This window comes from Phyllostomus hastatus, unplaced genomic scaffold (assembly GCF_019186645.2).
Source record: "Phyllostomus hastatus isolate PE091 unplaced genomic scaffold, TTU_PhHast_1.1 phas_contig_148, whole genome shotgun sequence".
NCBI lineage: Eukaryota > Metazoa > Chordata > Mammalia > Chiroptera > Phyllostomidae > Phyllostomus > Phyllostomus hastatus.
This window is the reverse complement of record NW_025333607.1, coordinates 12,519,759-12,542,610: the sequence shown is the minus strand read 5'-3', so window position 1 is coordinate 12,542,610 and position 22,852 is coordinate 12,519,759. Positions and strand designations below refer to the sequence as shown.

Below are 22,852 nucleotides of genomic sequence, written 5' to 3'. Positions count from 1 at the left end.
GACATATTAAATACTTCACTGTGTATTTTTTAAGATCAAGGATATTCACTTAGGAAAATTCAATTCTCACAATCAAGATATGAAACATTAATATAATCTATTATTTAATCTACAAACCTTCTTCAAATGTCAGCAATCGTCCCAATAACACTCCTTACAGGGACTTTCTGGTCCAGCGTCAGCCCGAACAGAGCATTGCAATCCGTGTCCGTGCTTCACGCCCCGTCCTTCCTGACACGGACACTTCTTGACCTCGGCATTTTTGAAGGGTACAGGCCAGTTATTTTTCGGAATGCGGTTTAATCTGGGGCTTGTCTGATGTTTCCGCATGATTGATTCCTAGTGTTCGTTTTCAGCACAAAGAATTGCTGTTTCCTTCCCAGCGAATCAGGAATTGATCTAGTTTTTAATCCAGGGTTGTCCCCTTCACACATCATTTTTCATTCTACTTGATGTTCCTGAAAACTCCCCAGAAGCTTGTCCAGAGGAACAGCTCTGGTTCTTAAAATTTTTAAAATACAACGTACTCCAGAGAGCACCTTATACCCATTCTTTTGCTCTGTGCCAATGGCTTTTGGCCCCGAGGAAGCAGCATCTGCCCCACGTTTGCCCTGCTGAGCTGGACTCTGTAACTTAGTTGTTTATCAGCTGCATGTGTGCGCACTGTACTTTGAGATATTTTACGGTGTCTTAGATTTCATATTCTAAGGAGTCAGCTTACAATCTCGCCGCCACTATCTTACATAAAAGCAGCTTTACTGAGATATGATTCGCATGCGCCCAAACTCCCCCTTTCAAAGAAGTGTCCGTTCAGTGGTGGTTTTGCATATGCGGGGTCCTGCAGCCGTCACCACCAGATCGGAGTTGCGGAGGGAAGTCACCGCACGGGATCGCGGAGGAGTCCGCGGACGTGGCGCCACGCCTGCACTTTGAGTCGCCCGCTCCAGGGCAGACGCGGAGCCTTCGAGAGCCTTAGACTGCCCCGGGTCCCTCAGGTAAGGACTGAACCGGGAGGTCCCCGCCGCCCTGGGCCCAGCTAGGACCGCCCCACGGAGGGGGATGAGCCTGGGCGGGGTCAGCGGTGGGGGTCGGGAGACCAGCCGCGGAAGTCTGGGAGCCAGGAGCCGGGAGCGGAGGGACAGTGCGCAGGTCCCCGCAGGAGCCTGGGAGCCGGGGAACCAACTACCGAACGTAAGATCCCGGAGCGCGGGACGCGCAGCTTCGGGGGCGGAGGCGGGGGGGGGGGGCCCTGCGGCCAGGGAGCCCTCGCCAGGGGGGCTCAGCAGGGCGGGATCGGGCGGTGCCAGAGGGTGACCGAGCCTGGTGGCCGCGGGCGGGGGGCTCTGTGGGGCCGCGCCGCCCCGCGGGCTGGGGCTCCAGTAAGACTTGCGGACCCGCCTCCGCACCCACTGGTGTCGGGCGCCGCCTGCGCTCCCCACCCTCAGCTGCGTCCTAGATGCTGGGCCCTCGCGTGCCCGCGCCTGGCACCCAGCCCCCCTTTCGGCTCCAAGGCCAGGCAGCGACTTCCGTGGCCCTGACCCGCTGGACACGGTCCCTCGTCGGGCTGTCCCGGGGAGTAGCGATTCCAGGGTTGCGTCTGAACTCCGCAGTGCCACGCACGTGCTTGCCCCCAAATCCTACCGCCTATCTCGCGTCTTCTAGTTGCGATGAGCTCTCTTGCCATCTCTGCCCGCTGCCGGGTTTTTCCCTCTCCTGCCTCTTGCTCTCCTCTCGGGAGGACCCGCCAGCCCACTCGGCCCTGCCAGCCCAGCCCCCCGCCCTGGCAGGGGGGCACTGACCCCGAAGCTGTGGAACTTGGCTCCGGCCCCTCGTGTGCCCCGCCCCTTCTGAAGCCGCCTCGGGGAGTTGGACGGTGGGGGCTCTAGCAATGCTGAAACCCTAATCGTGACGACTTTTTGCTTCAAGCTGCGTCCCCTCTTCCACCGCCCTCCCCTCCCCTCCAGTGCATAAACTTCAGACTCCCCCAAACCTCTACCTACCCCTGGCGCCAGGATGGACAGACACCCTCTCCCATCCCTGACCCTCCGGCTCCGCCCTGGCAGCTCTGGGGGAGGGCAGGAGGCAAGGAAGCCTAGGTCCTTGGCATCTCAGCTCCCAGGGAGGCGCCTTTGCCCAGATTTATGAGCTGTTATGGGGAGCGGTTGAGGACACTGGGATTTATGCCTGATTCTGGGCCACTGCAGCCTCCTCTGAACTCAGTGTGGTTTAAAACAAACATTTTTTCGAGAAACCCCCCTGACGCTGCCCCAGAAAGTACCATCCTCTTCGGTGCCCTGGTCACTTCCTTTAGGGACTCTGGGCTTGGGGGAACTTGTGGGGAGCTTTCCCTGGCCCCACGGGGCCTGATTCAGCAAAGGGCTCCGGGACAATCAGCATACGGTGTTTCTTCCCCAAATGTCCACACCTGGGAGGGCCACGGCGTAGCCAGGGGAACCTCGAAGCCATCTGCTCCAGTCCCGCCCGTCGGTGTGATCCCACCTGGCGCTCGCTGTACCTCGAGCACCCTGGTTGGACAGACTTACGGGAGTGGATGTCGTTTATGGGACGTGACTGTCCTCGGGTAGAAGGACCTTTAGAGAAAGGGCACCTGGCCACTGGAGGAGGCGGAGCGCCGCTCCCCACCTCCTCCTGCGGCGTCCTGGTGCGTGTCTGACGTCTAAACCCAGCACCAATCGGAGCGCACAGGGAGCCCCCACGTGACCAGGGCCCCCTCCCACCCACACGCCTGCACTTAGAGACTCTCCCCTCCCAGCACCCTGGCCAGCCCGAGGTGGGCAGGCAGGAGCTACCCAGAATCCATTTCTTCAAAACGCACAGACATGGACCATGGCCCAGTTAACAAAATATGGAGGAGCTAAACGTGAGCTGGTGGCCACCGCTGAATAGCCCAGAGCGCACCCACGGCGGCAGGAGCGGGCACAGAGCAGGCGCGTGGTGACCGCGGGGCTCGTGGGACCTCGTGCTCACACCCACCTCTGACAGGGCCCAGACCCCATCGTTAGGGACTCCTCCCTTGGAGAGGTGATACAATGGTGCGGAAGGAGAACTGGCAGAGAAGGCGGACGCGGCTCACGTCCCAGCTCTGCCCTTCACGTCACCCTCCCGGGCTCTCACCCACCCACACAAGGACGAGCTCGGGCTCTCCGATCTGCGGGACTCTCTGCAGCTCTGATGTGTGATGGTTCTGTGCTTGAGAAGCCCAACGGGGTCTTCGGGGAGGGCATTTTGTAGGCGGGGAGCGGTCCGTCGATGGGGCCCGGGTGGGCCTGCAGCGTGTCCAGGTCCACCGCAGGCAGCTGAAATAGAGCCCAGGCCCTGGCCCCAGGGTGCAGGGGGCAAACCTCAGACAGAGAGCCCGGGCCCAGCTGGCCTCCTGGGGTCACTGGTGGGTGGGCTGCCTGTGGGTGTTCTGGGCCTAGGCCCCACGCTTTAGGCTGAGGTGGAGCAGGCACCCCAGTAGTTACCCCAAGAGGGAACCCAGGCTTTGCCAAGTATCCAGCCACCCCTTTCCCTGAGAAGGGGGGAGTGGTGGGTGCCAGGAGGAGCTCCTGGTCACAAGGGTAGAATGGCGCGGTCCTAGCCCCGGTTACACAGTTGACCCTTGAACAACACGGGGTTGAACTGGGCAGGTCCACTTATCCATGAGTCTGTTTCCATAAATATACTGGAAAAATTGGGGGAGACCTGTGACAATTTGAGAAGACTCGCAGACGAACTTTTAGATTTTCTGAATAACATTTTCTTTTCTCTGGCTTACTTTAGTGTAAGAATGCAGTAGATAACACATAAAAAACAAAATATGCGTTCTTCAACCGTTTGTTTCCACAAGGCTTCCGGTCAGCCGTAGGCGTGAGAGGCTAGGAGGAGTCAGAGTTGTGTGTGGATTTTCAGCTGCGCGAGGTGTCGCTGCCCCCGTCCCACCTGGTCCAAGGGTCGGCGGCATACCTAAACACACGGTTGTGCAAACCCAGTTCAAAGGGAAGCGGCCTCCACGACCGTGGAGGTCTGTTTGTCTTTCTGGGGGGCGGGTCATAGTTCATCCTTTCTCGCCCCACCGCGCCACTTTCACTCTCTGGAGTCCCCCCTACAGCCGTCCCCCAGACGGCCCGGCGTGCAGTCTTCATGCCCATCGGTCCCCTGTCTGCCTTCGACCTTTGTTGCCCGGCGGGCAGGCACAGTTCTCACGAGGAGCCCACTTCGTGCACGGTCCGGGCGCCGCAAAGCCTCGCCTGCTGGGCTCTCCGAGGCCCAAGGGCAAGTGCTTGCATGGGGGGAAAAGCATTATCTCTGAGGAGCTCAGAGACTTCCCAGAAGATTCTCTAGCCAACCCAAAGAGGAGGGCCACAGGCCTCACCCCCAGACAGGAACACAGAAGTTTTTCCGAAGTTTTCTTGGCTTTTACGAGGCGGGTGAACTCGAGCAAACTCCTTAGCCTCTCGGAACTTCGTTTTTAAATCTCTCCAGATGGGAAAAACACTCCCTCCTCCTCGGGGTTATGGTGGCGCACACACGAGAAGATGTGTTCAGTGTCATCAGCCTCGTGTCACAGTCCAAGGATTCCTCTGGTTCCCCTCAGGGGAGGCTGTGGTGCCAGACACATGTGACGCCCTGGAAGGTGTTGAGTGTCCCCGCCATGGGCCCGCCTGGCTGGCCTGAGCCCGGCTCCGGCCCACTGTGAGCCTGTGAGGGTGGCAGGGAGCTGATGACCTGGGCAGGAGGCCGAAGTGCCTCTGGGGCATCAGAGAGCCAGGCAGAGGGCTCTCCACCCTGCCCCAAGGGCCAGCACCTCAGGGTGCCCCCGGCATCTCAGCCTGGGACTTGCCTTTCCCTGTGGAATGAGTGACCTTCATTACACAAAGTGATGACTTTTTGGTGCATTCCTCTTCTGTTACAACTGGAAACTCGTGGGCCTTTTGGAAAGTAAGAGAAACAGTTTGGTGCGTGCTTAACCCCGTGAAGTCTCTAGCCGAGATGGATAGATCCTTTCCTGCTTTCTGGTTTTTCTGCCTGTGGACACCGTGGTCCTGGGAGGCAGCCAGAGAGGCAGGCCCACACACCAGGTGGGGGAAGCCCCACCCCCAGCCCGTTGCGTGGTCTGTGCCTCCTGCCCTTGGGCGGGGCTCCTCCCAAGGTCACGGTCATACTCTGTCAAGAGGGCGCATCTTCATTTCAGAGCCGCTCCAGGACCTTTGGTTGAACTCCACAAGCACCTCAGCCTTTCGTGACTTCCTCCTTTTCGCAGCATAGACCTTGCTGCAAGCCGGTCAGCCTCGCCAGGTTACCAGCCACCCAGAACATTCCTCAAAATGCCGGCCCTTGTCTTCAGGGTCGTTCCCGTGAAGCACCGGCCCTTCCACAGTGTCCTAGACAAGAAAGCGGCTCAGGTTACTCAGCCAGGGCCCGCCAAACAGTGATCCTGTTACACACTATTGAGGAAGCTTCCAGATGGGGAGCTCGCTGCTGAGGACTAGCCCACCTGGGCGGAGGGGGGCGGGGCAGTGTGGTTAATGGTGTGAAAGGAATCAAGTAGGCGTATTACATGGCCCGCTCCTATTCTCCCCTGAAACCGGAGTCTCTCTCTACTCAAATAGAGAGTTGGCAAGCGCTGAAATTCTGCAGAAGGTCATGCGTTTTTCTCATAGGTAGTGAACTGTGTTCCACTTGGGTTTTTTTCCTCCGGTAACTTAGAACCAGTGGAAAACTTGCCAGCTCTTATTTTAATTGGCTGAAGGTGCGCTGGAATAGGACTTCCCATGGAACTCCCCGACCAGGGGCACACGGCCGCTTCTGCGTGGGGAGAGCCTGGTCCCTCCTTGTGATACATAACGCAAGGCTGGCAGGTCGTGCAAATGGGCGTGGAGGGGGCCCCAGCTCAGGGGTGTCTCTCTTTATCCCAGGCCATGCTCCCTTCCTCACACTTCTCCTACCAGCCACACTGGGACCCTCTGCCCTGCGCTCTCACGAGGATCACCATGTATCTTCCCATCTTGGGGCAGATGGCACTTCCTCAGGGAAGGTCCCATCAGCTTCAGACTAGGTCCCCTGCCCCCTTTAGTGTGCCATGTGCTGGCCACTGTACCTGAGTTAACTCGTCAAATCCTCCCAGCTCTCTAAGGGAGGTCCTTCATTCTCCCATCTTACAGATGGGGAGACTGATGCCTAGGGGAGGGCAGTGAGTCGCTGCCCTGAGGTTACGTGGCCAGCAAGGGGCAGCGCCACGGTTCAAAGTAGCCGGTTAGTGCCTGACCACCCAGCAGCCTGGCTCCTGACTCCCTGAATGGTCTCATCAGGCCAGCAGGCCCAGATTCCATCCTTTCTGTCAATACAGCATATGGAGGGTCGGGGGGACAGGGCGGAGTCCCTCCGAGGCAGGTGGTGATGTCCCTTCACGCAGGCCCCAGAACAGGGCTCCCCCAAGAAGGCTGCCCCCTCACACTGCTTTTACTTCTTTTACTCCCCTGCCTCTTTGCCTTTAAACCACATTTTCCCTTTGCCCTGGTGCTGGTGCCAGCCAGGGCTCCCAGGGCTGGGCTCCAGGTCCCGCAGGGCGATAAACAAGGCCCCCGTTGGTGCAGAGCCTTCTGCTCAGCCCAGCTCCCCTGCATGCAGCCTCGCCCCACGGCGCATCCCGGATGGGCCACTGGGGTGCGGGGGAAGTGGCTGTGCGTGCAGAGGCTGGCAGAGGGCTGAGCTGCGCAGGTCAGGGAGTGCCCCCACCCAGAGTTCCCCGCCCCCCATCCGTGGTGGGCCAGCCTGCCACCCAGAGTGGGCTCTGCTCCAGTGCGTGGGCCTGAGACTTTGAGGACTCACTTCTGGGAAGCCCCGGGAGCCCCAGGGCCTCAGTGGCTGTCAACAGTGCCAAAGCACTGGTGGCAGAAACGTCCCTTTCTGCGTTGCCCTGGCAGGCTGGCCCCGGGATGGATGGGAGCCATCTGTTTGTCCCTTTGCTGGATGTTCATTTTACCTTCCCCAGCAAGGGCGAGGAGGGGTCCGAGCCGGAGGAAGCACACAGACCCCCTGCGCCCACCTTTCTCTCCGACCAACCCAGCAGTGCCACGGCTTCCCTCCCTCCCTCTGCCCCCAAGCAGGCTCTCCCCAGAAGGAGCTTGAGGTTCTCACACTCATGTGAGTCTGAGTCACAGTCAGGACTGTGGCAGCCGGCAGGGCAGGGGGCGGGATCCTCCACACTGTCCCGAGCGTGACAGGGCTGTCACGCTCGTGTCTCCTCATTTGGAGACACGAGGAAGAGTGGAGTTGGCAGATGGACATACGGGCCTGCAGCTTGGAGGAGGTCTGGGCTAGAGACACACACGGCTGCTGCCTGCACACAGCTAGCAGTGGGAGGAGCCACTTTCACAGAAAGGGGGGCCCCACTTGGTCACAGGTCCTCTGGCAGCTCCTATTGCTCTGGCAGCCTCACCAGCTTTGTTTACCCATTGTCACAGTGCCACCAGGCCTCTGGCCCCCAGATGCCCACATGTTCCTCCATTAACCTTTGTCCCAAGCGTTTCTTGGCCACTAGAAAATCACACAGAAGGCGTCCCGGCCGCAGCCGCTCAGGCGTGTTCTGTGCAGCTTGGGGACTGTGAGGGCGGCTGAGCCACCGCTGAAGTGGAATCACAGGGTCTGTCACCATTGTGGTTTCGCCCATTTTTTAAACATGCGTAATTCTGTTTTTGAGCTGATGGTGCATGCATTTGGTAAAAGTGATTTTTTTTTTTAGCTTATTCTGTGAAAGTCTATTCCCTCCTTGCAGGCGGCCACTGTTGTGAGCGTCTGGGTGAACGGCAGGGAAATCCTGTCCTAGGGACGTGGGGCCTCTGGCGGCCACTAATCCCACACACTTCTCTGCACGCCGCTGTTGTCGCTTTACCATGCGTCCCAGAGACGTGTGCACGTCGGCATATAGATCGGCCCCCGTTTTCACCGGTGCAGCATTCCCTGGAGCACTAGGGCACCGCTTATTTCTGCAGTCCCCAGGTGGTGGGCGTGCGGGTTGTTCCGAATCTTCGGCTTTTACAAAAGAAAAACAAAAGCAGGGAATATTCTTATCCCCATAATATTTTATGTAAATGTAAATTCAGGATTTTAAGGAGAGAAATTCCCAGAACTAGAATTGCGTCGAAGGCCATCTGTATTTTCCATTTATGGGTATTACAGAATTGCTTTTCATCCAAGTCTGAGTACTTGCGGCCAAGTGGGACCACCCTCTTTTCTGTCCTCAGTAAGAAAGTGTTCATTTATCATAAAGTGTCTCAGAGATGGAACATTATTATGACGTTGAAAATGTTCAAGACCAAGCATTTATCCTTGAGAGCTGGTCCACTGAGGGATTTGCTATATTTTCTTTTCCCCCAGACTTTCTCAATTAGCTAGGGTTATGTTAAGCTTTCTAGAATAGAAAACTCAAAATGATAGTGGCTTAAACAATATAGAAGGTTATTTTGCTATCATGCAAAGGGAGTTTGAATAGTCCAGGCCTGGGCTGGTGGCTCCACAGTGAACCCAAGCTCCTTCTGTCTTTCTCCATCATCATTCTAGCAAGGACTTCTATCCTCCAGATCACTTCATGGTCCAAAGTGGCTACCGGAGTCCAGCCATCATGTCTGCATCCCAGAAAGCAGGAAGGGGAAGGGCAGAAGGTGCCTGCTCCCCAGCTGAGTCAGCGTTCTTTCATAGTCTTCCACACACATGCAGGGCCCACATGCTGCTGTGCAGGATGCACACTGGATGACGGCAGAGGTTGCCACCGCCAACTTAACAAATAAAAGCACAGGCTGTGATAAAGGATAAAAGGTGTTTATCTGAGCAAAGGAGGAACGGCAATCCAGGGCACAGATTTATGTAACAGCCTAAATTGGGTTCCAAAGGGAAAAAAGAAAGGGTTTATAAAGGGCGAAGTCCTAAGAGCCGTTCTCATTTTGGTCCTCCACGAAACTGAGGGACGTTGGCTAGGCCAGCTGGGATTGGTTAGGCCCATTATGTAAACGGAGGAGGGTGCTGGTTGTGGAAATGGATTCCTTTCGAGGTGAAGAGTGCAGACAGTCTGGAGACCGTGATGAGGAGGAAGTCAAGTCCATACATGTCCGTGGAGCAGTCGTGGATCCAAGATGTATGCTGTCCAGCCTTGAGCTGAGTTTGGCAATAGGTCAGGGTTGAGTTTACAGTAAGGTCAGAACTCAACAATAGTTCCAGGAACTGGACGTCTAGAGGCTCCGTTTCCTCAGTGACCTCCTGACTCCACTTTAGCGACTCCCTTAGCCATGCTTACTCCACTTTACTTTCTCCATCATCACCATTCACGTCGTCAACATCATTGTATTTTTACTTACAGCTACTTTCCAGCAGCTGGCAAGGAGGTGTCTTGTAACAAAGGCAGCATATTAGGCGAATTTTTGGATAGTCTGTTGAGAAATGGCTGTTTTTCCTAAGTCACACAAAGATAACGCCTGGGCTCTGCCTCAAGAACACGTACAGCTCTTTGTCATCACTTAATCACTTTGTCGTACTGAGCTGCAAGGAAGGCAAAGAAACGTAGTGTTTAGCTTGCTTCTCTAACCAAAAAAATTCCATTACTAAGAGCAAAGAGGAAAACACAGCCGACCGACTGCCGTGCGACCTCAGCCCGTTGGAATGCGTGCTGGAGTGGTCAGCTTTGCAAGGGCAGCCGGGGTCGAGTGTGGACTTGCGCAATCCGCAGTCCGGTTCTTCTTTTCCTCACGCAGCCACGAAATCCTCACATCGCCAAGTCCATTTCCTTGGTTTACTCACTCCCCTTGGCGCGCACAGATGACCTGAATTGCAAACACAATTTCTTAGTTAAAACTCCTGGTTCAGCTCCACCACGATGGAGTGATAATTTATAAAAAACATAAGGTGAGGGGACTCCTTTCAACTAATTCAGAAATAAATCGGAAACGGCTGCCCTCCTCCAAGTTCCCAGCTGTCACCTCTGACACCGGACACAGATACGGCTTCACCTACACCACGCACGCACTCACTCTCTTTCTTCCACACCTTTGCACATGCTCTCTTCGCTCTCTGGATTTGCCCACCATTAAATTCTGCCTGGTAAACTCCTATTCATGCTTAAAAACCCCACTCAGTGACCCTCTCCTCTGGGAAAGCTTTGTGGTGTAACTTCTCCTGCCTTTGCACATGCCATGTGCCCCTTAACAATGGAGCTGCATTCAGAGAAATGAGTTGCTAGGCAATTTCATCATTGCACAAGCATCGCAGAGTGTACTTACACAAACCTAGATGGGATAGCCTACTGCTCCAAGGCGACAGGCATGTGACTGTACAAAACAACAAGACATTAAATCAAGCACAGAAAAGTATGCAATCAGGAAGTGCAGCAAACATTAGGTAAGGTGATGAGACGTACAAGGCTGCTGCTGGTGCCCACGGCACACTGTGTTACAGCAAACTTCTTTTTATAAAGCGTACACTCTAGCCCTGGCTGGCATAGCTCAGTGGATTGAGCACGGGCTGCAAACCAAAGCATCACAGGTTCGATTCCCAGTCAGGGCACATGCCTGGGTTGCAGGCCACGGCCCCCAGCAACCGCACATTGATGTTTCTCTCTCTCTTTCTCCCTCCCTTCCCTCTCTAAAAATAAATAAATAAAATCTTTTAAAAAAAAAAGAGTACACTCTAAAATAACAATAAAAAGTACAGTATAGGGAACACATAAACTAGTAACGTGGTCCTTTATAATCAAGTATTATGTACCATACATAATTGCACATGCCATATTGTTATACTACAGGCGGAGCAGTAGAGCTGTTTACACTGGCATCACTGCTAACACCTCAGCCACGCATTGCACTATGAAGACCCTAGGTGACAGAAACTTTTCAGCTACATGATAACAGTGTGGGATCACTGTTGTTTATGTGGTCCTCGACCGAAACGTCATTCTGCGGCACACGACTGTGCATGTGTTGTATCGATCACTAGAAGGGTAGTATTTGCCCCTCTGTTTGTCCTGCCAGGGCAGGAACTCCTGCAGGTACGAGGCCGTACCCTCCTTCCTGTGTCTGCAGGGACCCCCGGCCACAGTCACGCACAGTGCGTGCCGAACCTCCCTCTGGTCCGAAGCCAGATTCATACTTGCTTTTCCAAGGCACAGATCCAAACCTCTTATTTACTTTGGAAAACAAATGACTCCTTGATACTCTAAAGAGCACATTCAGTTGACAGGAAAAGAGTTCACTTGAGCTTAAATGAATCCTATGTGTTAAAACTTGTAGTTTTGCCCGAAGCATAACAAGTTACCATGTTCGATTGTGAAACTGATGTGCCTTTTAACAGTGCCAGAGAACAAAACACCTACTTCATTTGAATGCCTGTATTTAAAACCGTCCTTTGTCAGAGCCGGAGAGACTAAAGTAAACTAATAAATTGCTTTATTTGCATCATTTGTCACTTTCAAATAGTTTACATTTAGTCAGCCTTTTAAGGGTAATGGCTATCCCAGTTGCTTAACTAGCTTTTCAACTTGAACTCATTCCTGACTTTTTTCCCATGTTTTACAATCGCATGCCCAGAACTTGACCTCACTGTAGAACTGGGGGGATTAAACTGTACATCCTCTCATTTCTTATCTGAGTGGTCATCCTTGCTCATCATGTTTCCCTGCAAGCTTAGCCTCCATAACTCCATGACCACCGTCCTCTGGTTAGTGTGTTTTAAAAAAATAGGCTGTTTTACAACAAAAACCACACTTTCCTTACTAGGCAAGCTAATTATTTTTTCTTTTAGGAAGGGTGTTGTGGTTCCAAGAGGGAAAAAAATACTTTCATTCAGAAAGGCTTCCCTCCCCCAGCACCCACTCCCCTCAGCAAACTATTTTTGTCACTGTTCTGGAAAAGTACACTAAAAAACAAAACAACAATCTAACTGGATAAACTGTGTTTCTGGAACTTTTGGGGTGGATCAACTAGGCTGTAATTTTGGGTGCTACTGTAACAAAGCAGGCACTTGCAGTTTGAACTGTATTACCAATACTTGTGGGTGTCTCATAGTGTCTCCTAAGTGGTGATACACTGAAGTGACTGGAATTGTTTGTTACCCCAGCAGGGGTGGACCACGTGGAAGAGATAAATATAGCTCTCCCTGGAAAGGTGGAGGCCTAGCAAACAAAATTGTGCCCCTCGTGCTGAGAATGTAATTCCTATGGGCAGACAGGAAAGAAGAGCTGAGCCTGCTCCCAGGGACACGTCTGGGAAAGGGCTGGTGGCCAAAGACGTGCATGGCCTATGCTGCCCTTCATCCTCCTGTCAGTCCTTGGTGAGGACACCCCTAAAGGACACAGGTGCCCCGGACCACAGGTGTCTGCGCCGTGCACTTTCTTACCTCCAGCTCACCCACGTACAAAAACTGCGATGGGGCTGTGGGGCGTGGGCTACGTAAGCTCACAGGGACCGAGTCTCTCTGGGGTCTCTTCCGGCACAGAGACATCCGCACAGCAGTAAGGGATTGGGCCGGAGCACCCGCTTTGAACCAGGCAATCTTCATAAACAGCCTGTGAAGTTGGCATTATTATCCCCATTTCACAGGCAAGGTCATAGAGGCTCAGTGACTTGGTGACTTGCCCAAAGACCCCCGACTAGTGAATGGTAGAGCTGGGATTCGAACTACTTGAACAAGGCAGCAAGCCGGATGTTCCTTCAGTGTAAACTCCAAGGTGGTCCAGTTTTAAAGTCAAAGGTAGTCAGACTTGCTGTTTGGGGAGGGGGTATCCCTTGGAATGGGGATTGTATATGTGAGACGGGCTGGCTCCTCAGAAGATAACACCCAGGTGGGCCACCCTGCTTCCCCAGGCTCACAAGGTATTTGCATAATACTTGACATATGGTGGACCGGGAGATAAATAACATGTTCCCAAGTGACCCAACGGTTACATCTGTTTGTGGCTGACTTCTGAATCAGTATGTCTCACTGATCAGAGCCCAGGTGGGTTGTCACAGTTGAATAGCAGCTGAGGCGGTAGGGAGGCCTGTCAACCAGGCCCCCCGGGCTCACAACAGAGCATCCCTGCGGAGACGGCTCAGGGCACCTCCGAGCTGTGTCAGTGCACCTGCCCAAGTCTCACCCGTCAGGTCTCTCTTTTCTAGGCTGCACACAGACCTGTCTGTCCCCTTTCTGTATATTGTAATTACTGGGGAACTTTCAGTCATTATTTCTTCAAATAGGTTCTCAATCCCTTGCTCTCTCTCTCTCTGTCTTCTAGTATCCCTATGATGCAGATGTTGTTATGCTTTATGGTGTTTTAGAGGTCCCTTAAACCATTCTCATTGTAAAAATTATTTTTTCTTTTTTGATGTTTTGATTGGGTAATTTTTTTTCTACTTTGTCTCCCAAATCGCTGGTTTGAGCCTCTGCTTCATCTGATCTGCTGTTGATTTCTTCTAGTGTATTCTTCATTTCAGATATTGTATTCTTTACTTCTGACTGGTTCTTTCTTATAGTTTCTATGTCCCTTTTATGCTTACTACCTCTTTGTTGAAGTGTTTCACTGAGTTCGGTTGTAGTTGAGTCTTGATTGCTGCTGGCCCATCTGTGGGTGGGAGGGTTGACCCCCAGGCTGGCTAATTATGATTGACCCTGACCACAGTGTTCAAGCTGCTCTGCGGAAGCTGACCATACAAAGCAGAATTGTCCCCAGCAGTCTGGTGCCCACCACCAGGTGTGTTGATTCTGGGGCTTTTTGGGAGGGGCTCCAGTGCAGGTCAATGTCAGACACTCACTGTGACCAGCCCTGAGCTACTTGTTAGGAACTGCAAAGCAATCCAGTTTGTGGCTGTCTCTGCTGGGCCTGGGTGTGCGTGGGAGGGGTCGGGAACAAGACAGCATTGTCCACTTTCACCACTCGTATTCAACATAGTAGTGGAAGTCCTAGCCATAGCAATGAGACAAGAAGAAGAAAAAGAAATTGGAAAGGAAGAAGTAAAACTGCCATCATTTGTAGATGACGTGATACTGTATGTAGAGAACCCCAAGGATTCCACCAAGAAACTGCAAGAACTGATCAATGAAATCAGAGTAGCAAGATACAAAATATATATTCAGAAACTGGTTGCATTTTTATACACCAATAATGGACTATGAGAAAGGGAAACTGAGAAAACATTCCATTTACGATTGCACCAAAAAAAAAAAAAAGATAAAATACCCAGGAATAAATTTAGCCAAGGAGGTGAAAGAACTGTACTTGGAAAATTATAACACTCTGAAGAAAAAAATTGAAGATGATACAAATAAATGGAAGTATATACCATGTTCATGGGTAGGAAGAATTAACATTAAAATTACAATATCACCCAAAGCAAGTTATAGATTCAATGCAATTCCTATCAAAATACCTATGGCATTTTTCATGGGACTAGAACAAATAATCCAAAAACTTATATGGAACCACAAAAGATCTTGAATAGCCACAGCAATCTTGAGAAAGAAGAACAAAGTTGAAGGTACAACACTACCTGATATGAAACTACTACAAGGCCATAGTAATCAAAACAGCATGGTACTGGCATAAAAACAGGCACACACAGACAACAATGTGGTGATTGCAGGGAGTACAGGGGAAGGGGGGTAGAAGAGGGTATAAGGGGGGTAAATGGTCATTGGAAAATACAATAGAAATAAACTATTAAAAAACAGACACACAGATCAATGGAACAGAGTAGAGAGCCCAGAAATAAACCCACACCTATGTGGTCAATTAAACTATGGCAAAGGGGACAGAACATATAATGGAATAAAGACAGTATTCAATAAGTAGTGTTTGGAATATTGGACAGATACTTGTAAAAAATGAAATGATCTCCTTACACCACGTGAAAGAATAAACTCAAAATGAATTAAAGACTTAAACATATGACTTGAAACCATTAAACTACTTGAAACCATTAAACCTTTAAAACCATAAGGAAACAGGCAGTAAGATCTTGGACATTTCTCTCAGCAATATTTTTTCTGATTTATCTCCTCCATATATATATCCCACTGTTGGTGGGAATGCAGACTGGTGCAGCCACAATGGAAAACAGTATGAACATTTCTCCAAAAATAAAAAGTGGAACTGCCTTACAACCCAGTGATTCCACTTCTGGGTATATATTCAAAGACACCACGGATGCAGAGTCCATAAGTTCACCTTCCCCAGAGGACCGTAACCAGAAGGGCAGCTTGGGGTATCCAGCCTCCCACGCGGAACCAACTCGGAAATCTGCAGGCAGAGAGAGACTCTGGGGTCCTCTGCTCACCTGTTACCTTGGAGATGGAGTGTTCTCTTTGCCTTTCTTGATGCTGCTGAAGAGCCAGGACTCCTCCCACTTCCTCAGGCCCAAGTGTTCATTCAACAACTCTCGGTGGACTCCTTGCATCTGCCAGAACCAGGCTCGGTGCTCGCTGGGATGCCTTGGAGAGCAAGACAGACTGACAGGCCTTCTTAGGGTTTACAGGGCAGTTCTCCGAGTATGGCCCCCAGCCGAGCAGCAGCAGCACCTGGGCACTGTTAGAAATGCAAATTCCCCGTCCCCACCCCCAGACCCCTTGAATCAGAAACTTGACTTAGCGAGCTCCCCAGGTGATTCTAACACATTCTGAAGTTGAACCACTGATATACAGCATGCGCCCTCACCTGAGGGCTGCCACCGCCCCTCTGCCCCCCAGACGTTTTCCTGCTTTTTTGGTTTCACAACTGGGGGAAGAGGGATACTGTTGGCTTCTAGTGGGCAGAGGCCGGGAATGCTGTTAAACACCCTGCAATACACAGGACAGCCCTCGGAGTAAAGAATTATCTGGTTATACCAGTTGTGCTGAAGTTGAGAAACCGTGCCCTAGAGGTGACAGAAGGCAGGGAGGGCGGTGACTCTTTTCTCCCTTTATTCCAGATTTGTCACAACTGGGGGCGGATGCTTCCTCCCACCCCAGCCTCAGCTGTGAAGTGAAGGGGCTGGACTCAAAGCTGCTGAGTTCCTTTTCAGCTTGAGTGTTCATTGGCTCCAACCAAGCGGCTGGGCTGCCCCCTGGAAGCTGAGAGGGGCCTTGGGGAGGGGAGGGCTATGTCACCTGCCTAGTACCACCCCATCCCCAAACCAGATTGCTGCTACCAGAGTCCAGATGGCCTTGAGTTTCCTAATGAACAGTCCCTTCTCCCCATTGTGGGCGGTGTTGCTTCCACCGGCCCAACCCCAGGGAGCCCACGCTGGGGAGGAGAGAGCCCCGAGCTGGCCCCGCACACTCACCTGCTATGTGCAGGGAGTGGGCCGGCGGAGCGGCGCCCTCTCCTGAGCCTCAAAGCTTCGCTTGTGATACTCTAAGTAAAGCAGCAGCTCTGGCTGGGGGTTCCGGGGCCCTGAGGGCAGCCGCAGCACCCCAGACCCCGCAGACTCCGGACGCTGTGCGGCTCAGTTCTCATTCCCAGCGTGGGGAGTGCGAGGGCGGAGTTAACCGAGCGGCCAAGCTCTGATTGGTCGGACTCCAAGGCCCCTCCTCTTCTCGGGGCTCGCCTACCCGCCACCTCCTTACTCATTGGACGAACCTCTGCTCCAACGGGCCAGGAAGGGGAGGTTCTTGTTTATTACCATTTCATTTTTTTTTTTTTTTTTTTTTTTGGAAAAAGGTGTGCGATCCTGGAAGGAACGCTGGGGCAGAAGGCCGCGGGTACCGTGCAGTCGTGGCTAAAAACGTGGCGGAGGTGACACAGGAGGGGGGAGGGGGCGTGCGACCTGCTTGGTGACAGGGAATGAATGCTTTCGCTACAAATTCTAATCTTCGCAATCGCGGTGTGATTTGGGGCAAAACTCTTGCCTGCCCTGATTCTTGCCCTCAACACATGAAAAGGAAAAGTCAATTCTGATGAAATTTAGTTCCCTCCTGGGTGGCTTTGCATGGACCGTGGTTCATGACACCCCTGGAAACCCCACTGGCCAACAGTCGATGCCTGTCACAGTGGGCTAACGTGGAACACCTTACTTCCTTCGCGTGGATGTAACACTCTGTTAAAGAAAGAGCTGTTACTCGGTGCCACGTTAGCACACTGTAGTAAAGCCTGCTTTGTAACCTGAGACCCGTGGCTCTGAAGCACACCACAAGCCAAGTAGTAACCCAAAGGGGGAGATGGGGCTTAATGGTGGATGATGCACTGAGTGTGGTTTCTAACGGGAATGACGCCCTGGAGTCTAAGAAGTACACCAGTGGCTGGAGAGATGAGGCTGGGAAGCTGTCACAGTCATCTAAGTGTGGGTGACAAGGGCTTTGGTTCAGAGGAGGGCACTGTGCACGGAGGGGGCTGGATCTGAGTGGCATCCGGACTTGGTGATGGGGGGTGTGGGAAAGGAATCAGAAGTGGCTGCAGGGACCGAGTGTGGGGGTCTGGGAGGTCAGCAGGGCCACGGGCAGAAAAAGGGCGTTAGATTTCCACTCTGGTGCAGGCAGGGGGAGGCAGCCAGCCCCAGTGGTTTTCTGTTTCTCTGCCACTGTAGATGGGTGTTTCAAGGAACAGCCTCCAGTGGCCAGTGCTCAGTTTAGAGGGGCAGCTCCCAGCAGGAGCAAACTTCAGGGCCTCGGCAAGCCCCCACCAGGTCCTGGGGGGAACTGAGGGCACGCTAGGCTGGGTTTTATCGCGAGGTCCTCCCCTCCTCAGGCTTCCAGGACAGTCCGCTGGAGCTGGGGGCGGCTGTGCTGAGGCCTTGTCTGAGACAGGGTGCTTTGTCCTCCGATTGTCCGGCAGCACCTCCACTGGCTCTGGCATGGGGACCGTGTCCACGTTCATGCACATTTTCCTGAACTTGAACCTTCAGTGGGTTACTTCCCTGGGACTGTGGGAGAGGAGCCAGGAGACAGCAACCATGGCCCTGTCTTCCTGGTACCAGTGGGCAGGGACTAAGCTCTTCTTTCTCCCCTTCTGAGAAAAAAGACGTGGGAGTCAGACGGATGGGATTAAAAACACTCATACGAAATGTAGCCTGGCTGGGTGACTTGGTTGGTTGGAGCATCATCGCATATACCAAGAGGTCGTGGGTTCAATTCCCTGTCAAGGCACATACTTGGGTTGAGGATTCAATACCTGCCCAGGGTATGTACAGGTGGCAACCAATCAGTGTTTCTCTCTCACATTGATGTTTCTCTCTTCCTTGCTCTCTCCCTTCCTTTCTCTCTAAAACCAATAAAAAACATACCCTCAGCTGAGGATTTTCTAAAAAGAAGAAGAAATGTAACAGGCAAATCTATAAACAGAAAGTAAATCAGTGGTTGCTTAGGGTCCGGGTGGGGGGCATTCAGGGGGTGATAGCTAAAGGGTACAGGGTTTCTCTTTGTGGTGATGAAAATATCCTAAAATTGTGCTTATGTTTGCACAAACCTGTCAATAGACTAAAAAGCACTGGATTGTACACTTTAAGTGGGTGGATTACATGTCATTTGAATTATATCCCAATAAAGCTGTTAAAAACCAGCTGAGATGTTTGGGCTGCCTCACACTCTCCCTCCCACCCCCTGAGTTGAACTTCACCTTGCAGCACTGCGGGACTCCCCCCTCTTGCCCTTTACACACATCCCGCAGACAGGACCCTCTGACAGAGACACAAGGGGCTGGGCCCAGCCCCATTCCCTCCCCTGAGCCCGCCACTCAGAGAAATCACTGCCCCTCCCATGGGGGAGGGAGTCACAGGGTGGAAAGAAGCTTCTGGAGCCAAAGGGCCCTCAGAGAAAAGGCACCTCAGAAGTGCAGCCCCCACACCAAGGGCTGGCTGGGTAAGAGCCAACTCGGGTTCACATTTTCTCAGTGTGAGGAATGAATTTCATAGCTCAGAGGGATTATGTGTGATTCTTGTCTCTTTTTCTGTTGTTTTTCCCATTTTTCTAGACCGTACTAGTATCATTTTCTTTAGGCCAAAAGTACAAAAAATCAGGGGTTGGGTGGGAGAGGTTAGGAGTACAGCAGCTCCGGCCCCAGGGTCAGGGCCTGGCTGGGCGGTGCTGTGGCTGGTGAACTTGTCCCCACCCTGCAGGAGCCATGTGGCTGGAGATTCTCCTCTGCTTCGTGCTGGGCCTTGTCGTCTACTGGTTCGTCTCCTGGGACAAAGAGGAAACGCTGCCATTTGAAGACGGGTGGTGGGGGCCCGGGCCCAGGCCCCCCACCGAGGACGAGAGCATTCGCCCTTTCAAGGTGGAAACATCAGAGGAGGAGATCGATGTAAGACCCCTCTTTCCCGGCAGGGTGGAGCAGCGGGGAGGCAGGGACCCCCTTCCGTGGCTACCCTGAGGTTGGGGGCAGGCCTTAGGCTGGGGCTGGGGAGGGGTTGGAACTGGGAAACGGCCCCTCCTTGGGAGGGCCCAGGTGGGAGAGGGGGTGCCAGCTGGACCCAGTTTTGTGCATCAAAGGTCTCAGAAAGCAGCGGTTTCGCCTCCTCTGTCCCCCATCTGAAACCCGGGGACTGAGCATATAGGAGAAAGTGAGCAGGTTGTCGTCAGGTCCCGGCGGCGATCTTAGTGATCATGGTGCACATCCGCGCAGATTGTGGCGACAGGAAATGCTGAAGCACAGAGAACCTGCAGCAGGGCCGGCCTCGGTTAAGCACCTACTGCGTGTCAGCCATCCGTGGTCCTGTTCAGGCCCTGCAGTAACCCTCCAGGGTCAGGTCTATTGCTCTCACCTCCCAGTTGCAGAAACTGAAGCTCGGAGAGTTAAAGCAGTTCATCCGAGGTGACACAGATCTTAAGGCAGATGTGGCTTCAGATCTGTCAGGCTCCAAAGACTGTGTCTTCCTGCGCACAGGGAGGATGTGACCGGGCTGGCGGGCTGATCTGAGAAGCAGGCTTGAGTAGTGCCAGGAGGGTGGGTGGGGCCTGGGGTGCCCCCACCCACTCTTGCTTTCCTCCCGTGGGTATCAGAACGCCTGCTGTGTGCAGACGCTATGCTGGCTGCTTGGAAGACAGAGCTTCTTCCCTCACGTAGCTCAGAGTTCAGTAGTTGAGAAAAGAAACTTGCACCGAGAAACGGTAACAGGTTAACTAGGATAAATGCCGTAAGAAGTGTCCAGAAAAACGTCCTGAGCGTTCTGGAAAGACGGGACTTCTGAAAAGCAGGCCTGGGCTGCACCCAAGAGAAAGCAGATGCGGCTCCCTGGGCGGGACTTACTAAGGCCTCGCTATTTAGAACACAAGCTGAGCCCTGACGACACTCCTTTAGTGGGTTCTGAGACTCAGAGCCTGATGTCCAAAGTATGTTTGGGGGTGACTCAAATGCTCAGGGGGGCACTCTTCCAAGGAGCCATGAGTTGACCTGACCTTTCTCCAGCTAGGGCTGGTCTCTCTCCGCCGGCCAGACGCCCCTTGGACTCGTGCTGTGGTCTGTGATTTGTGTCCTAACTGAGTTACAATGTATCATTCGATGCCGTGTAGCAGAGTCGGCAAACCACACATCCTGGGGCAAATCCATCCTGCCACCTGTTTTCATACAGTCCCCGTGCTAAGCATAGTTTTTGTATCTTTAAACGGTTGGGAAAAATAAAAAGACTGTTTCATGACGTGACAATCATATGACACTCAGCGTCAGCGTCCACGAGTAAAGGTTCGCTGGGACATGGCCATCGTCCATGTGCCGTGTGTCCGTGGCTGCGACCACACCCCAGGGACAGCGTGCAGTGGCCGCAACTCAAAAAGCCTAAAATATTGGCAGTGTGGCCCCTTCTCATAAGGGTGTGTCATCTCCCGTACACAGACGCGTAGATAAATGAGAGGTATGTATTGTTCACACATTTAGAAACCGGAACATGAGAAGTAAACCAGAAGTCAGACTAAAGAGCATATGCTTTGGGAGCAGCCTCTGTGGTGGAGATCACAGAGGTTCTTCTGGGATGAACTTGACGGCCCGGAGCGACAGGCAGCAGACCAGTGGCCTTCTCCAGCTCCGCCTCTGCTGGAGGGCGTGTCTGGCGGCCTCGGGGTTTGCTCTGTCTTCTGGAGACACACTTTGCTCCCCGTGCTCTGCCCCACCCACCCCTCTGTCCTGCGTGTCGCTCCAGGATTTACACCAAAGGCTCAGGAAGGCCCGCTTGACCCCGCCCCTGGAGAACAGCCGCTTCCACTACGGTTTCAACTCCAACCACCTGAAGAAAGTCCTCTCCTACTGGCAGAACGAATTCGACTGGAGGAAGCAGGTGGAGGTTCTCAACAGGTACCCCCACTTCAAGACGAAGATTGAAGGTATGTTTCCAGAACACCGGCTGGGGGGGCAGGTGTCACGGGAATGGCCTTTCCAGACGCTGGATGTGACTTAGACAAAGCTGGGGAGGCCCAGAACCCGGTCATTGGTCGCTGAGGTGTATTTACAAGCACAGCCTCGCTGGAATGCAGAACTAATGTGAAGTCGCAGCAGACGCAACAGCTGGAGCCCAGGGTCACAGGCTGCCTGCCCAGCCCCCGCTGTCCCGGCTGGCTGGCTGCCGCCCAGCCCAGGGACTGGCAGGCCTCCAGCACGACTCTCCCCCGGCTCCCTAGCCTGGGTGGGTCCAAGAAGGCCTCCCTCAGCACCCTGCGAATGCTGCTGTCCTCCCACCTCATGTTCAGAGCTTTCTGAGGCTCCCCCAGCCCCTGCCCTGACCCCTGTGATCTGGGCTGCCAGAGGTTCAACCTCTGGCCCCCACCCCGGTGTCCTGTCTCCGTGCTCACTGGCTTCCTCGCTTGTCCTGTCTGGTCTGGGGTGGGCTTCTGGCTCTAACCCCAGTGACGCCCCCCCCCCACCGCCCCAGCCACAGATCAGTCCCCACAGGGGCCTCCAGGGATGTCCAGCCTGTCCCCTCACAGGGATGGAGCGAGCTGCCCCAGTTACAGGGAGGTGAGGGGTCAGGGCCAGGTCCTGGCTCTCCAGATGTCCATCCTGTCCCAGCTCGGGCCTCAGGCCGTGACCTCACCCCACAGCCCCTCCTCACAGCCCCTCCCTCACCCCCCCGACCGGGCCCAGTGGTGGAAGCGGCGCTGCCCCTGAGCCCACGGGGCTCCTGGCCCAGCCGCCTGGGCAGGGAGCATGCTGAGGGCGCCGCCGCCTGGCAGAGAAGCCCAGAGAACGTGTCCTCCTCCAAAAGCAAGTGAGGAGGAGGAAGGGGCTCCTAGCATTTTTCTTCATTTTAAAAATTCGAATATTTAAAATTCAAAGAGTACAGGATACACAGTGAAAAGGAGTCTCCCCCTCGGCCCCCCAGCCTCCAGCTTCCTCCCCAGGGCCTGCTTCTGCTTCTCTCACGTCTGCTTCCCGGGAGCGTCCATGCACACGCAAGCACACGCATACACACACGCAAGCACGAGTATATATACACATGTAAGCACGTGGATATACACACAAGCATGTGTATACACACACGCAAGCACGAGTATACATACACACAAGCACGTGTATATGCACGGGTTTTGTGTTTTTTTCTAATTTTGTGCCCAAAGGGTAATGGGACAGAACTTGAACTAAAAATAATCGCACATCAGGCGGTGCACTCCCAAGGAGGTAAGATGATCCACTGAAATAGGCTGTAGAATGGGAGCGAATTTAGCAACACAGAAGGACGCCCAGGACACATTGTTAAGTGAAAAAATATATAAGGTTCCAAAATAGAATGCATGTAGGGTTCTATTTTTGTTCAAAGGAAGTTCTGTTCTGTACGCATTTTTGAAGAGTCTGAACCGTCACAGCGAACAGGAGCCTGAGGAGACAGGACAGTTAAATGCACAGTGCCCTGGATGGGGTGCTGGAGCACAAAAAGGACATTAGGTAAAAACTAAGGAAATGGGAGGGATATTCCATGGTACGTATATGCCAGCCACT

General features: G+C 53.3%; 1 protein-coding gene and 1 long non-coding RNA gene across 7 annotated transcripts in view; one reads left to right on the top strand and one right to left on the bottom strand.

Annotated features, from left to right (window-relative positions):
- Positions 1–798: 798 nt before the first annotated feature.
- EPHX1 (epoxide hydrolase 1) overlaps positions 799–22,852 on the top strand; it is a 30,281-nt gene continuing 8,227 nt past the window's right edge. Inside the window, exons 1-3 of one of the 3 annotated variants that reach the window (XM_045860699.1) lie at positions 799–995; positions 19,047–19,231; positions 21,063–21,243. In XM_045860699.1, the coding sequence (XP_045716655.1) occupies positions 19,052–19,231; positions 21,063–21,243 (361 nt within the window). In that variant the 5' untranslated portion in view covers positions 799–995; positions 19,047–19,051. Of the gene's footprint in view, positions 996–1,038; positions 1,192–16,713; positions 16,733–19,046; positions 19,232–21,062; positions 21,244–22,852 lie in introns of those variants that run through there. The other 2 variants (XM_045860690.1, XM_045860705.1) reach the window with 2 other exon arrangements.
- On the bottom strand, positions 1,244–16,443 carry LOC123832860. 4 transcript variants are annotated; one of them, XR_006788134.1, is made up of 4 exons: positions 16,281–16,443; positions 15,297–15,544; positions 6,986–9,815; positions 1,244–5,384 (listed from the first exon to the last, which is right to left on the bottom strand). It is a non-coding gene; the product is annotated as an uncharacterized LOC123832860 (long non-coding RNA). The 4 variants fall into 4 exon arrangements; XR_006788133.1 differs by having other exon boundaries at positions 1,244–9,534; positions 9,626–9,815; XR_006788124.1 differs by having other exon boundaries at positions 1,244–9,815.